Source organism: Terrapene carolina, unplaced genomic scaffold (assembly GCF_002925995.2).
Source record: "Terrapene carolina triunguis isolate 2854851 unplaced genomic scaffold, T_m_triunguis-2.0 Scaffold35022, whole genome shotgun sequence".
Lineage (NCBI taxonomy): Eukaryota > Metazoa > Chordata > Testudines > Emydidae > Terrapene > Terrapene triunguis.
In genome coordinates, this window is record NW_020699373.1 from 11825768 (window position 1) to 11842215 (window position 16448).

Consider the following 16448-nt stretch of genomic DNA (forward strand, 5'->3'; position numbering starts at 1 on the left):
ATTCCACCAGCAGGCACCTTTCACATTGGATGGTCCCCCCAGCCTGGGTATCAGTAAGTGGGAATTGCAAGTCACAGTCCCTGCAAAACCACACCAGGATCTGGGTAGAAGCATCCATGTTCAGGCGCTCTGTCTGGCTACAGGTGCAGTCGGAGGAGACAGAAGCAGTGCTGGCACAGGTGTTGTGGGTCTTCCTAACCATCATAGGCCACCCTCTGTCAAATTCCCTCTCAAACTCCCCTGTCTGCAGCCCCCTGGTCGCTCTGCCTCTGGCTTTTAAAGCCTGCTTGCCTAGGTCAGGCCTACCCCCTCGTGAGTCACACTGGGGAAGGCTAATCAAAGGCAATCAAGGGAACAGGGTCAGGCACTCAGTCCCAACTGCCACAGCAGCTGAAACTGAAGTCACCTGAAATCAGAATCAAAATTAAAATTCAAACAGTTGAGCAAACTCACTCACACCAGCAGCAGTACTCTCACACTCACCTGGTAGCCTGTTCAGCAGCGGGAACTCTTGCTCTCCCTCTCAAACTCCCCTGTCTGCAGCCCCCTGGTCGCTCTGCCTCTGGCTTTTGGGAGAGTACCTTTTGATTATGTAAAATCTTAAGTCCTGCATCTTTGTCTGATAATTATGGTAAGAACTGCTCTACCCTTTGGGCAATAAATAGAGCCCTTTGTTATGCTAACAATTGGCTTGAGGTACTGCAGCTCCTTCATGGAATTAACCTCTCTGGGTAGCCTCTCATCCCATTGAAGTCTCTGGAAGCCACACCCTAATTAGCAACATTAGTTGGATAGAGCAACATTGTCTCACTGTCTTGCAGTGACCATTATCAGTAGGAGGTGGCACAACAGTGCTGTTTTTATCCTCTTCCTCCCCTGCTTGGATTATTTAAAGAAGCCAGTGATTTCTCTGCAGGGCTCCAGCTATTTTGGTGAGTTTGTATCCGAGCGTTGATATAATTAGCTGAACTGAGAAACGCTACGCAGCCAACAGGGAAAAGGAGAAATCTCACACAGGCCTTGGCTACACTTGCGAGTTACAGCGCTGTAAAGGCTCCCCCAGCGCTGTAACTCACTCCCCGTCCACACTGGCAAGGCATTTGCAGCGCTGTATCTCCGTGGTTGCAGCGCTGCATGTACTCCACCTCTCCGAGAGGAATAGCGAGTATTGCGCTGCCGCTGCAGCGCTGCGGCGCCAGTGTGGCCGCCCAATGCACTGTGAATGGCCTCCAGAATTATTCGGCAGTATCCCACAATGCCTGTTCTAGCCACTCTGGTCATCAGTTCAAACTCTACTGCCCTGGCCTCAGGGAACCAACCATGTGACCCACCCTTTACATTCCCCGGGAATTTTAAAAATCCCCTTCCTGTTTGCTTAGCCCGGCGTGGCGTGGAGTGCTATCAGCGAATCTTTCCAGGTGACCATACCTCCATGCGCCAAGCGAGCCCCAGCATGGAGCAATGGCGAGTTGCTGGACCTCATCAGTGTTTGGGGGGAGGAAGCTGTCCAGTCCCAGCTGCGCTCCAGCCGTAGGAATTACGATACCTTCGGGACGGTATCAAAGGACATGATGGAAAGGGGCCATGACCGGGACGCCCTGCAGTGCAGGATTAAAGTGAAGGAGCTGCGGAGTGCCTACCACAAAGCCCGCGACGCAAACGGCCGCTCGGGTGCTCCCCCTGCGACCTGCCGATTCTACAAAAGCTGGATGCGATACTTGGGGTTAACCCCACCTCCACTCCGAGCACCACCATGGACACTTCAGAGCCGGTGTGGGGGGGGGGGGGAGGAGGAAGAGGAGGAGGAGGAGGAGGAAAACGGGAGTGATGGTGGTGGGCCGGATGTTGACACCCCGGAATCCGTGGAGCCATGCAGCCAGGAGCTCTTCTCGAGCCAGGAGGAAGGTAGCCAGTCGCAGCGGCCGGTACTTAGTGGAGGACAAACAGAAGAGCAGGTTCCTGGTAAGCGTTTTTTTTTTTCGGGAAGGAATTTTTTCGGTGCAGGCTCTTTGAGAGAGGAGGGTTAGGCATGCATGCCTAGATGCGGAATAGTGCATTGATGTGGTTTATCACATCGCGGTAATTGGTGAATGTCTCATCCAGAACGTGTGCAATGCGCTTGCGCAGGTTTATCGGGAGAGCCACTGTGGTCCTTGTCCCAGCCAGGCTAACGTGTCCGTGCCACTGTGCCGTGAGGGGACCATTGCTACACACAGGCAAGCTGCATATGGGCCAGGGCGGAAGCTGCATTGCAGTAGAAGACCCTCCCTTGCTTCCCAGGTCACCTTCAGCAGCGAGATATCGTCCAGGACGAACTCCTGTGGAAAATGTTGGGACAGTGTTCAGTGTAGGTGCCCCCTGAAGCTGTTGGCTCTCCCCAAGGCACAGAAACCCAGAGGACAGTACAGCCCTGAAACAATCAGTCCCCCTTACTCACCATTTTGAGGCTCCCGTGGGATGTGTGCGCTCTGTTTCGGATGGGAAAATTATGCTATTGTGTAGACTCTGTGTGTTTTCTACTCCTTAAGTGTGGGGGGAATCATTACTCTGTCTGGTATAAACAATGCTGCCTCTGTTAAATGTTGCATTTTGCCTATACAGCTGCATCAACCTTGAGACCTCAGCCGTCCCTCTTATCGCCTGCTCAGAGACTGCAAAGACTCAGAAAGAGACCGCGAAAAAGCAAAGACATGCTGCAAGAAGTGATGCAGCAATCTATTAAAGAGAATGAGAAAGCACAGAACTGGAGGGAGAGAGAAAGCAGGATCCGCCAGGAAAACGCAGCGCACCAGCGGCAAAGCACCGCGCACCAGCAGCAAAGCACTGATAGGCTCATAAGCATCCTGGAGCGCCAAGCAGACACTATCCAGGAGCTAGTAGCCATGCAGAAAGAGGAGCAGTACCGCAAACGCCACCCCCCTACAGCCCTTGTCCCAAAACTCTTTTCGTTGTGCCCCACTGTCACCTCCAACCCCCTTTCCCCAACTTCCGTGTTCTTCACGCCACCCGCTGCCTCCAACACCAGTATCTTCACCACCCAGCCCTGAAAACCACGACCCTTACCCTCTGCATTCAACCCCCATCACCATGCAGTATAGCTGTCCTGAAGTGCAGCACTCACTGCACAGCACACCAGACAGGACATACGCGAATCTGTGATTGTACCGTTCCCCACTCCACCCCCTTGTTTCTTTTCAATAAATGGATTCTTTGGCTTTGAAAACATTCTTTATTATTGCATAAAGTAAAAGACTCCTTAGCCCAGGAAATAAACAGGCACTGCAAGTCTGCTTAGCAGAAACTGATTCCTAAAGATTGGAACTACTGCACTTCACTCCCGTGCAGGGTACCAGATATCACTGCTGGTTTTCAGCCTCAAATTGCTCCCTCAAGGCATCCCTAATCCTTGCAGCCCCGCGCTGGGCCCCTGTAATAGCCCTGCTCTCTGGCTGTGCAAATTCAGCCTCCAGGTGTTGAACCTCGGAGGTCCATGCCTGAGTGAATCTTTCACCCTTCCCTTCATAAATATTATGGAGGGCACAGCACGCGGATATAACCGCGGGGATGCTGTTTGCGGCCAAGTCCGGCTTCCCATGTAGAGATCGCCAGCGGCCCTTTAAACTGCCAAAGGCACACTCCACAGTCATTCGGCACCGGCTCAGCCTGTAGTTGAACAGTTCCTTGCTGCTCTCAAGGGTCCTGTGTAGGGTTTCATGAGCCACGGCATTAACGGGTAAGCGGAATCTCCAAGGATCACAATGGGCATTTCAACTTCCCCTACCGTGATCTTCCGCTCTGGGAAAAAAGTCCCGGCCTGCATCTTCCTGAACAGCCAAGTGTTCCGAAAGATGCGTGCGTCATGCACCTTTCCGGGCCAGCCTGTGTTAATGTCAATGAAACGCCCACGGTGATCCACAAGCGCCTGGAGAACCATAGAGAAATACCCCTTCCGATTAACGTACTCGGATCCTTGGTGGGGTGGTGCCAGAATAGGAATGTGCGTCCCATCTATCGCCCCTCCACAGTTAGGGAACCCCATTTGTGCAAAGCCATCCACTATTTCCTGCACGTTACCCAGAGTCACAGTTCTTCTGAATAGGATGCGATTAATGGCCTTGCAAACTTGCATCAACATGATTCCAACGGTCGACTTTCCCACTCCAAACTGGTTTGCGACCGACCGGTAGCTGTCTGGAGTTGCCAGCTTCCAGATTGCAATAGCCACCCACTTCTCCACTGGCAGGGCAGCTCTCAATCTCGTGTCCTTGCGCCGCAGGGTGGGGGCAAGCTCCTCACACAATCCCATGAAAGTGGCTTTTCTCATCCGAAAGTTCTGCAGCCACTGCTCGTCATCCCAGACTTCCATGACGATGTGATCCCACCACTCGGTGCTTGTTTCCCGAGCCCAAAAGTGGCGTTCCACGGTGCTGAGCATGTCCGTGAATGCCACAAGCAATTTCGTGTCATACGCGTTACGCGGCTCGATAGCATCGTCGGACTCCTCACTGTCACTTTGGATCTTAAGGAATAGTTCGACAGCCAAACGTGACGTGCTGGCGAGACTCGTCAGCATACGCCTCAGCAGTTCGGATTCCATTTCCCGCAGACAGATCGCGCTGCACAGAAACCGTTGAAAGATGGTGCCAAAGGTGGACGGAAACAAAGGGATTTCTGGGATGTGAAGTGATGCATCACGGGGCATTGGGACAGGACCCAGAATCCCCCGCACCCACGCCCCCTTCCCACAACCCACGGCGCCAGAATGGGAAAAGGTGCTCTGTGGGATAGCTGCCCATAATGCACCGCTCCCAATAGCGCTGCAATTGCTGCAAATGTGGCCACGACAGTGCGCTGGGCAGCTGTCAGTGTGGACAGACTGCAGCGCTTTCCCTACTCAGCTGCACGAAGTCAGGTTTAACTCACAGCGCTGTACATCTGCAAGTGTAGCCAAGGCCACAGGGGCTTACTTCTCCGGAATCTTTTGTGGCTCCCTGTTGCTGTCAGACATGGAAAAATGCCTGCAAATGTCACCTGATGGACAACTCACGACTGCATCAGCAGCACCAGCAAAACTCAAGAAGTATGAGACATGAGGATTTCCAGTCTAGAGGCAGTGTGTGAGGTTTCTCTTCTTTCCTTTGGCAAGTACAGTGGAACAGGCTTAAAGTAAAGTGTGTGAGGTTTTTTTTAAAAGTACGTACACCAAAAATCTCTTCACTTGGTTTTACTCTAACCAAAGGTTACCCTTTATCCCCCCCTGCTGTCTTCAGTTCTCCCTGTACCCACAGTTGAAAGGGCTTTTAATTTTTCCTCCCTCACAGCTTCAGGGGGACACAATGACCCTTTTCCCTACCCTGAACACTCTTTGCTCTTCAGAACAGAGACGAGGGAGGGGCTAATCATTCTGCAGGCCAGCTTTTAACACCAATCACAAGCCTTCTGGACACATTTTCAAATAAATACATATTTTTATTTAATTACAGCAACTGCGAGGAGAGCTCTTGTGGCTTCAGATGTGTTGGCCTGCATCTTAACGAGTCTTCAGAGAGCTTTTCTATTGTGCTAAAAACTAGCTTAACTGAGCTAACTTGATGGAAAAATGCACTCTTTTGGGCCAGTCAAGACAGTGGCACCTTTTTTTATGTGTTTGCTCTGCAGTGGTGCTGTCCCAGGAGCTCGCAGCTCCGCGGCCCGGAGCATTGCGCCAGCAGTGGGGCGGGCTGAGGCTGCGGGGGAGGGCGAAGAGCTGCAGAGGGGCCGGAAGCTAACCTCCCAGGCCAGGAGCTCAGGGGCCGGGCAGGAGGGTCCCGCGGGCTGTAGTTTGCCCACCTCTGCTATAGATACATAGTTTATCATGTACTTTAGTCTCCTTGAAATTAGGGCATTTCATAAAAATATGAGAAACCCTATGGGATTTGGTCATTCTCCATTCCAATACTTTTTTCAAGGTACTTGCAACCTTGACTCACAAGGAACCACTAATAAGACTCCAGTATTTAGAACATCTTTATTACAGAGGCATAATGTAAATGTAATAGGCAGCAGGTTTAAAACAAACAAAAGGAAGTATTTTTTCACACAGTGCACAGTCAACCTGTGGAATTCCTTGCCAGAGGATGTTGTGAAGGCCAAGACTATAACAGGGTTCAAAAAAGAACTAGATAAGATCATGGAGGATAGGTGTATCAATGGCTATTAGCCAGGATGGACAGGGATGGTGTCCTTAGCCTGTTTGCCAGAAGCTGGGAATGGGCAAGAGATGGGTCACTTGATGATTCCCTGTTCTGTTCATTCCCTCTGGGGCACCTGGCGTTGGCAGAAGGCAGAATACTGGGCTAGATGGACCTTTGGTCTGACCTCGTATGGCCATTCTTATGTAAATTGTTTAGTCACACTCACCACGTTCTCTGTTTTAGATGCTGCTAGTGCAGTAGGCTGTATATAGCTAAGCCTGTAGTTAGTAAACACAGTTAGGGCTTGTCTACACCCAGCCGCTAGTTCGGCGGCTGGGGATCGAAGTTCCGAGTTCGATTTATCGCGTCTGGTCTGGACGCGATAAATCGAACCAGGAAGTGATCCCCGTCGACTGCGGTACTCCAGCTATACGAGAGGAGTACCGCGGAGTCGACGGGGAGCCTGACCGCCGCGTGTGGACCGCATCTGAACCGCGGTAAGTTCGAAGTAAGGTATGTCGAATTCAGCTACGTTATTCACGTAGCTGAATTTGCGTACCTTACTTCGACTTGGGGGGTAAGTGTAGACCAAGCCTTATTAAGGACCCAACAATGCCTTTGTGGTTTCTTCATCTTATTGGAGCTGTAGGACTTATTCTGAGGGAGTTCTATGGCCTGTATTATATAGGAGTCAGAGTAGATGATCACAATGCTCCCTTCTGGCCTTGGACTCTATGAATCAGCCCACAACCATTTCCTGCCTCCCACAAATTGTGGGCAGATTTATTTATTTTGGGTTTGCTACATGCCCTCTATTTACACGCACTATGCTATGTGCTGATATGAAGGGTATTTGCATTACTAATGAAGATCTTTCATAGTTTATGTGAGGATAGTTTAGTTGGGGTTGGTCCTGCTTTGAGCAGGGGGTTGGTCTAGATGACCTCCTGGAGTCTCTTCTAACTCTAATCTTCTATGATGCGTTTACAATTCCTAACTTGTAGTATGACATGGGTATCTCCAGAAGTGTGCTTGTGCTGAGTCAACTCTTCTAAATGTGATGCAGTGTATACCCTGTCCTGGCTCAGAAAGGGTTAATGTGGACCTGAGTGTCACCTGGAAGTGGGCCAGGCCTAATTAATGATGAAGCCTAGCTGGCGAGGAGCTATAAACAGAGGAAGTTTGGAACAGAAGGGGCTATAGGGAGAAACTCTGCAATCATTTTCTTGGCAGTAGGCAGTGAAGAGGCCTAGAGGGAAAGAGAAGGTTCTTTCACAGTGAGGAGAAAGCCCAGGGAAAGGCTTTGTAGGAAGGATAGTAGCAATAAGTCTGGTGGAGTGAACCTTGACTGCATGCCCTAGGGTCCCTGGATTAGAACCTAGTGTAGAAAGCAGGCCTGGGTTCACCTGATAAGGTGGTGTGAAGCCTCTAAGGTGATATCGACTACTAGATACCCTGAGAAAAGAGTGAATGGACTACTGGGCCCTGAATTGATGGTGGCAGACTGGCTGGAAGGATCACACATTTATTTGTTAGACTTCCTATTACCCTGGAAGGGGCAGGACTAAATGTGACCTGACTAGAGAGCGGAGGTACAAGAAGAGGGAGACCAGTGCAAGGACCAGAGTGATTGTCAGCATAAGGTGCTAGAGGAGAGCCTGCTATGCCATGCCCAGTCACAAAGGGATGCACCTATGGTGAGTTAACTCTTCTACATACCTCTCCCAGCCCACCCACATACATAGCTACCAGAAGTAGCATTGTTTCTACTAAAGTGTCGTCCTAAACAATTAAAAGAATCACCATGTGGCAAAGCTGGAACTCCTCTGGACTGGGAAGGGAAGATGCACTTGGGAGTATGAGTTCCCTAGTACATTTTTGGGAATTGTGATAAAGTAATAACTATGAAATTTGTTGATTAAAGCAACAAAATAACCATTGTAACAGGAATCCGCAATTGGAAGTGGAAGCTCCCCACTGTACTCCAAAATTTATGACACAATGTATATGTTTGCACTCAAGTAAAAAAAAAGTCCTAGAACAGGAGAATCCAAGCTGTTCTATGCCTGCTCCACAATGCTGCATTATCTGTTAATGCAAGTTCCTGTAAATGCCTCCTACCCAAAGGGATCCACCCAGGTTTACCATCTGTGATGGTGTAGATACATTCATCCTCCCCCAGACCCATGCTCACACATACCCACAGATGACCACCCTTGCACTTAAACTTGTCTGTGAAAGACCGAAGTCACACATAATCAATACCAGTACATTTCCACACCTTGTCATTTATTTTACATTCCCTTACAAAAGGTTTCCATTTTTGTTTCATACGTCGTTGATGGGTATGTACATCAAATCACCACCACTGTCTACCCTTGCTGACTCAAACTATTGGAGACACACTTACACTGTGGTAAGGAAAACTTCTGAATAGAGAGAACTGTAATAAACAACTGCTGAAGGGACCAGAACTCAGTTTCCTAGCATATGGTGGGGGTACTTAACTAGGAAATGTAATAGCTATACTGAATCTTGGTGATACCTGAAATGTTAACTTAAGACAATGGTTGTTTTGAGTTAGCCTAGAGCTCATTGTCTAAAAGCAACCAGTTGTGTGTTTTGGTACATCCACACAGCACTTTCTTCAAGAGCAGCCAATTTGTAATCTAAACACCCTACACCTAATGGATTTGAGGACTGTGCATCTGGAATTGCTTTGATTGTGCTATTGCTGATAGGACCTACATTTCCACGCCATCCAGAGAAGGCTGACTGTTACAAGATACACTGGAGAAAGCGAAAGGGTGACTTTTTTCCCCACCCCTCCTCCACAATCTGTTAGCTCCAGCAGACATGAATAAGTCTGACAAATTCCCTCAATATTCACCTCTCTCTACATCATGTATATGGCAAGTCACTAAACCCCATTATGCAATACCGATTCCAGTAATGAAGTTTACAGTGATGCAAGGATCAGTGCCCTTTGTTTATCCTCAACCTCTATTACTCGTAGGGTATGTCAACACAGCAAAAGAGACATACAGCCCTGAGTCTGAGCCTCCTACTATAAGCCTGAGTCAGTTGACCCAGTCTCTGAAACTATCTGCTAGTTTGTTTTTGCAGTGTTGCTGTACCCTTAAATAAGGAACATGGCCTGGAATAGAGGGGATACAAATGTTGTTCTCTTTACTGACCAGCTGTCACTGTTGCATCATAACAAAAGCTTTTTTTTTTTTTTTTTTGGAAGCAGTAAGCCGTGTCCTTGAAATCTGAAGACATTTAAATGAATTCCCAACGGAGTATATGATGTGTAGACCATCACCATGATGAATGTCGCTTAGACATCATCCCAGAAGTCATCCCTCTTCTCTGGCATGACTCAGTGTTCCCACATAATCTTTAGGTTTGAAGGCAGCTCTGCAGTGCATAGCTCATCAAATTTTGAGGCATCTTTGACCTGCGTGCTGTAGAAAGCTAAGACATCCCCAGCAGTGCACATTTGGTGGAGTCGTGAATTGGGGACCGCATGGCCTAGTTCTGCAGCCAGTTGCGCCAGCAGGCGATACTTTAACTTGCTTTCTTTTAGTGAGGCCTTTTGCCAGTCCTCAGAGAGTGAGGGTCCAAAGATTTCCCTGACATGAGACTCAAGACGACTCTGGAGATCCTCTGGGGGAAGGTACTTCCTACTGCGTGGTGGGGGACATACCAGGATGGGTGGTTCTTTCACTAGAACAGCTGTTTCAACCACCTCTGGTTCTCTCACCTTCTTCCTGTTAATCAGAAGGAAGTATTTTAAATCTCCCAGCTGCTATTGAATTGAAGTGTCCTTTTCCATTTAGGTTAGATTCCCCTCCTCCCCCCATTCACACTCATTTTTGGTTTCACTACCATAATTTGATAGCTCTTACACATGCCTGCACTGAAGACAGAGCAAGCTGTTTCCTTCGCTGATTTGCATATACACTCAATACAAACATTAGCACTCTGAGCCTAGTTCCCAGCTTTTTCCAGAACGCCACCTTCAATAATATTCACAGAGCAAGTACCACTGCCACAGTCAAACAGGCCAGGAAGTGCTTCACTCCTATCCTGCTGTTGCTTCATAACAGTAGTAAGTTGCACTTTCACAGCATCTTTGTCAGGCCTCAGACGGAGGTGCTCACAGTGACTGTGGGGTGCTGTGCTAGCGTAGCAGCTGTCGGGTAGCCGGACCCTGGGGGGTATATCTACCCTACCCTTGGAGTCTATAGTTGACGGCTTGTCTTAGGGTGACCAGCTGTCCCGATTTTATAGGAACAGTCCTGATTTTGGGGTCTTTTTCTTAGATACGCTCCTATTACCCACCACCCCGTCCCGGTTTTTCACATTTGCTGTCTGGTCACCCTAGCTTGTCTACACTACGCAGCTTTTAGCGACAAGGCTGCATCGACACAGCCTTGTCGCTAAACGTCAGTGGGCGTAAACGCGTCCTGACAGTATTGTGTCGGCACTTTTGCTAACAAAATACTTCCATCCCCGCGAGCGGCGTTCGCTTTGTCAGCGGGACAAAGCCAGCCGGCAAAACTTTTGCCCTTCGCGGGGGGGGGGGGGGGGAGAGCGCTGGCTTTTTAAAGTACCCATGAAAGACAAAAGTTTTGTCGACCGTGTCGCAGTGTAGACAGGCCCTAAGTCTACAGCACAAGCTGGGGTGGGTGAGCTCTCGGCGAGCACGGCGGCTCCGGCGCAGGCCCTGCTAGCAGGGCTAAGCCGTGCCCACTAGGTGCACGGCGCTGTCAGGGGCAGCCGTACTCGCCCCCCCCCCCCCCCGAGGAAGCGCGCTACAGCGCGAGCGCGTGCACGAGCAGGGCCAACCGTCAGCTCGCCGCGCGGACCCGAGGGGCGGGGCGGGGAACGGGGAAGCCGGCGCTGAAGGCTGGAACGAGGCCGCCGCGGCGGACGCTCGCACCCGCAGGCGGAGCACTCAGGCCGCAGCCCAGCCCCAAGCCGCCTCCCTCCCCACTCCGGGCCTGGTCCCGCACCGGGCGCCTCAGCGGGGGATGGGGCCGAGAATAACTCGGCCACGGAGCTTCCCTCGGGGTTACCTCAGGCCGTCCCACAATGCCCTGCGCGGCGGGACCCCCAGACTCAGCCGCCTCCAGGCACGCACGAGCCCGCAGGAGGTCGCCATCTTGGAAACGACACAGACAGACTGCCCGAGGCACGACGGGAGAGGTAGGATTGTTTCCGGGAGCGCGCGCTGCCTCATGGGAAGTGTAGTCATGGGATGTCCGTCACGTGGCCGCGGCGCGGCACCGCGGAGCGCTCTGGGGGATGTAGTTCGCGTCGAGGCGAGAGCGAGGCTGCGGCCTCCGGCGGCTCGTGCACTGGGTGGAGCTGAGCGAGATGAGGCCCGGATGATGTGGGCGGAGTCTCCACATGGCGGCTGGCAGGCCGCTTGTTGCCATAGAAACCGGGATGTGGCCTCATCCACGCCCGTGGGGAGCTGCTGCTGGTGGCCCAGCTGGAGGGGGAGCGGCCCCCTGGGCCTCCGTGTCACCCTGGGCCTTGCAGGGCACCAGCACCCACAGCAGGGCCATAGAGCGCACAGCCCCACAGCCGTGCCAGTGACATGCGTGTGCACAAACAGCTACACACGCATACATGGACACATGCAAACCGCACACAGGTGTATGTGCACAGATGTGTAAATAGCTATACACACATCCGCATAGGCTGCTCCAACCCCCCCCCAGCGCGCTGCATCCCCGCTCCTCCGCCTACCTCCCAGCCGCGGCCAAACCGGGGGAGGAGGCAGGGCCGGGGTGGGGATTTGGGGAAGGGGTTGGAATATTGGCAGGGAGGGGGCGGAGTTGGGATGGGGACTTTGGGGAAGGGGGGGGCATCATGGAAGGGGTGGAGTGGGGGCAGGGGAAGAGGGGGGTTGAGCATCCGTGGGAAGGAGGGGAAGTCAGCGCCTATGCACATCTATACACGAATAGACACACTTGTATTCCCACTGCATGTGTCATACACACCTACATACGCACATATACATGTAGGTGTATATCTGTGTAATCCTGACAGACCCCGGGCGTCGGCAGGCGGGATCGAACCTGGGACCTCAGTGCATGAGCCTCTACCGCATGAGCTAAAAGCCAACTGTCTGTTAGCTAAGGCTGTAGAGCAGACTCATTTTACCTCTCTCTCTAAGTGGTCTCGGTGCCACTAAATGAGACACAACACCATATCCAGACAGGGCCGGATTAATTTTTTGTGGGCCCGGCACCAAACATATTTGTGGGCCCCTCTGGAGAATGAAGGGGCCAGGGGCAAGAGCACAGTGGGCAGGGTGGATTTGATTTAAATGATGATTTAAATCTCTAGTCAGGAAGACTCTATTTAATCATGGTTTCCTACGTAAAAGTGCATTCTTGTTGGTTGTTATAACCTTAATACATATTTTTCACAACACAGAGATAGAAGTAGGTTTCATTTTTAGAAGGTACACACTATACATTTTTAAACGGGTTTATTTTGAAAACTTTTCAGATGAGTTTTACAGCTATATCAGAAAATGAATGATTGTTTGGTTATTTCATTTACCAAAGGTAATTGAAGCAGATATTTATGAAGTCATTGGGAGATGAACTATCTGCAATTCAACAGGTTAATCATTAATATTTGGAGGATTTTCTTGCCATGCTGTATTAGGAGGAGAACATCACCAGACAGACATTTAAATTGTTTTATTTAACTAAAACAACAACATTAAGTATTCTGGATTTTTTTCTTCAACGGCAAACATAATATTTTAACAAAAAAGCATATGTTCCCTCGCTTCTCACATTTATCTCCAGACTTCTTCTCCTTATCCAGATCTATTCCGTCCCCATCAATCTTCTATTCATTGAACTTTTTGAAACTTTTCACTTTTAGAGAGAGGTAAGGGATTGACTCTGTGTACACAAATTTGCAGAGGGACAATAGCATTGAGGTCTGTTATTTCTCACCTCTATATATTATTTATTTATTTAAAAACATTTTTGCTGTTAACAAGCATGTTAGCTCTGGAGACACAAATTCAAAGTTTGAGAACTGCAAAACTAAGCATCCCTGATAGTATCTTCTAGACTGAGCACTGAGTCCCATTGGATGGATAGAAAGATTAACCTAAATAATCTATACAGAAGCCTGTGGAATCCCATAAGATTGGGTCCCCAATCCATGAACTATTGGAACTCATTTACAAAACGTTTCTTAAACATTATATGAATATAGTGTCTCATACTATAGAATTAGAATTTATAAACCCTATTCCATGATGAGACATAATGTATGTTAATTAAAACTATCTTTAGATAGGTTTTTTCCTCAAAAAGCATTTTATCAAAATGTGTTTTAAATAAAAAAAATCCGATATTTTGATTTTTTAAAAAAAAATCATTGATTTTTATCCACCCTGACAGCGGTGCATGGTGGGGGGAGGGGAAGGATTGGTCCCCAGCTGGAGCGAGGCAGGGGCCAGGGGCAAAAGCACAGCGGGGCGGGAGCTAGGGTTGGCCCCTGAAGCAAGGGAGGGGCTGGGGGTAAACTGCAAGCTCAGCAGGGGTGGGGAGGGGGTAAACAGGACCCTGCCCACATAGAGCGGATACCTACCTTCTCCCTGGTTCCAGCCCATTCTCTTCATCTCTCTCTGCACTGAGCTGCCCCTCCTCCAGTGTGACAAAGTGGGAATGTTCTTAATGTTTTCTCTGAATACTGTGTGGGTGCCTCAGTTTCCCCTATGCATTTCTTAAGTATCTAGGTGGTGGGATAAGAGTGTGTGATTGTTGCAGAGCCTAGGCAGGTGTGATGCTGTCTGCACAGAGAGTGGCTGACAGGGTTGCAGGGTCTGGGCAGGAATTAGGGTGAGGGAGGGGGCTCAGGGTTGGGGCAGGAGGTTGGGGGTGTGGAGCGCTTACCTGGGGTAGCTCCTGTTTGGTGCAAGGGGTACAGGTGGGAATGTGGGGGGGGGTGCAGGAGCTCCCGTTTGGTGCTCAGGATGGGGGTGAGTATGTGGGGGGTTGAAGGAGTCAGGACTGGGGTTATGGGTGTGTGTGCGGGGTTCAGGAGTCAGGGCAGGAGGCTGGGAGGTGTGAGGGGGGTGCAGGAGTCAGGGCTGGGGGTGTGGGCTGGGGTCGTGTGGGTGCTCCCAGCCCCCTGCCCTGAGCAGCTCACGGCAGGGGGTTGGAGGGGGTATGCCCCGATTCCACCCCCTTCCCCAAGGCCCTGCCCCTGCCTCTTCTCCGCCTCCTCACCTGACAGGCGAGGGCACTGCGGCCCTGCTCCTCCCCCTCCCTCGCGCCGGCAAACAGCTGTTCGGCGGCGGGGGAAGCGCTGGGAAGGGGAGGGACATGGCTCATTTACCTGGGAGGGCTGCTCCTCTCACTATGGTGGAAAATGGCGCATGGCACACAGTCCACATGCTCCCATCATAGGGAAGGACCCTTGCACGGTCACTGCTGCAGTATGGATGGAGGCTTGGCAATGGGGCCCAGGAGATGTAGGAAACATAAAAGGTCTGGAGAGATCCCTGGTGAGGGGTGCAGGTTTTAGCCCAATAAGACCCCCAGTGATTTCTGAGCACTGTACTCCAGTAAAGCCATACAGACAAACAACTCCTAGAGAACTGTGATCTCCATGAGCTACCAATGCACCTCTGAGGGTGGTAATAGTGTTGCCAAGTCTCCTGATTTATCTATGAGTTTTGTGATTTTTTAAAAAAAATGTTTTTCATTAAGCCCAGCTCTTGAGCCAGAGATATGATTATATGGGAAACAGCTTTCTCGGGTTTGTTTTAAAGTAAGATTCTAGCCCTCATGAGTGTGGAGAAAAACTGGAACATGTGTCCCAGTACACCCTAAAGACTCAAAAAGAACCCAACATGTATTTTTAAAATCTCATTATTTTTAGGCCTATCTCATTATTGAGGTCTGACTCGTAATTTTTGAATGATTACAGTGACAATACTGAGGTGCTGTTATAGTATCAGCCATGCTTTGGTTCATGGGTATACATGTGGTGCATGTGCTCACTCATATCATTAAATCCCTTTGTTCAGCCTACTCACTCAGCAATGCATTAGATTAACAAGTCCCTACTTGGGGTACCTAGAAGAGAGCCGGCAGGCAATGAGGATAGTGCATTACACATCACCACATACTCCAGGGCTGACTCTAGCCCACCGTTCCTTCTTGGTTGGGCTGCCGAGCAGAGGAGCATCAGTTAAAACAGTTGCAGCATTCACTTTTGAGTGGCAGAGGTGTTTTTCAATCTTGGGAACACTTTGCAGAGAAATTTAATATTTTAGGGGAAGAAAGGTACTGTTATATTTCACACAACCATGAGTTACATAGGGTGACTGTGACCAAAAGCACCCCATAGTCACACCCTACACACTACTATAATAATCTTTGTACAAAATATGCCTTGTGAGGTATTATTTGAAAATTAATAATTTGCTGGTCAATAAACTCCTGGTGAAATGTGTGTAGCAGCATGAATGGGAAGTTATGAAATCCCCCTGTATAATGTTATTAGCACACATTCAAAACCACACAGCCCTGCCTAGGCAAAGGTTGTTAAACAGGTCTATCCTAAACAGAGGAATGTGTGTTTTACCTCCATTTACATATCAATAGTAAAGTGGGTCCTCAAGATAGCAGGGAGAGGAATTGACAGAAGATGAAGCAAATTTGCATTTCTGCAAACACAGGTGGGAAGAAAGATGCCTCCTTCACCACCCTACTCCATATTGCCTCCTTTACTGTTTGAATAATCTTTGCTTTGAGGGGTAATCTTCAGAAGAATCCACTTCATGGGTTCACTAGACCAGGGGTCAGCAACCTATATGCATCCGAAGAAGTGGGTTGTAGCCCACGAAAGCTTATGCTCTAATAAATTTGTTAGTCTCTAAGGTGCCACAAGTACTCCTGTTCTTCTTTCAGAAGTAGTGTGCCGAGTCTTTATTTATTCACTCTAATTTAAGGTTTCGCGTGCCAGTAATACAGTTTAACGTTTTTAGGTCTCTTTCTAGAAGTCTATAATATATAACTAAACTATTGTTGTATGTAAAGTACATAAGGTTTTTAAAATGTTTAAGAAGCTTCATTTAAAATTAAATTAAAATGCAGAGCCCCCCAGACCGGTGGCCAGGACCCAGGCAGTGTGAGTGCCACTGAAAATCAGCCTGCGTGCCGCCTTCGGGACACGTGCCATAGGTTGCCTACCCCTGCACTAGACTATAAAAGAAAG

General features: G+C 49.6%; 1 protein-coding gene across 2 annotated transcripts; it reads right to left on the reverse strand.

The window, feature by feature from the left end:
* Positions 1 to 8728: 8728 nt before the first annotated feature.
* Positions 8729 to 11367, reverse strand: LOC112121839 (39S ribosomal protein L50, mitochondrial). 2 transcript variants are annotated; one of them, XM_026646387.2, is made up of 2 exons: positions 11258 to 11367; positions 8729 to 9946 (listed from the first exon to the last, which is right to left on the reverse strand). In XM_026646387.2, the coding sequence occupies exons 1-2, from the start codon at positions 11341 to 11343 to the stop codon at positions 9556 to 9558; spliced, it is 477 nt and encodes a 158-aa protein (XP_026502172.1). In that variant the 5' UTR covers positions 11344 to 11367; the 3' UTR covers positions 8729 to 9555. The 2 variants fall into 2 exon arrangements, with proteins under 2 accessions (XP_026502172.1, XP_026502171.1); XM_026646386.2 differs by having other exon boundaries at positions 8729 to 9949.
* Positions 11368 to 16448: the final 5081 nt, after the last annotated feature.

Bases quoted from the DNA above. Each gene is read 5' to 3' on its own strand.
- LOC112121839 (XM_026646386.2), bottom strand. From the start codon at position 11,343: ATGGCGACCTCCTGCGGGCTCGTGCGTGCCTGGAGGCGGCTGAGTCTG. The intron at 9,950-11,257 runs GTAACCCCGAGG...CCTTCTGATTAA, and splicing joins GCATTGTGGGACGGCCTGAG to CAGGAAGAAGGTGAGAGAAC.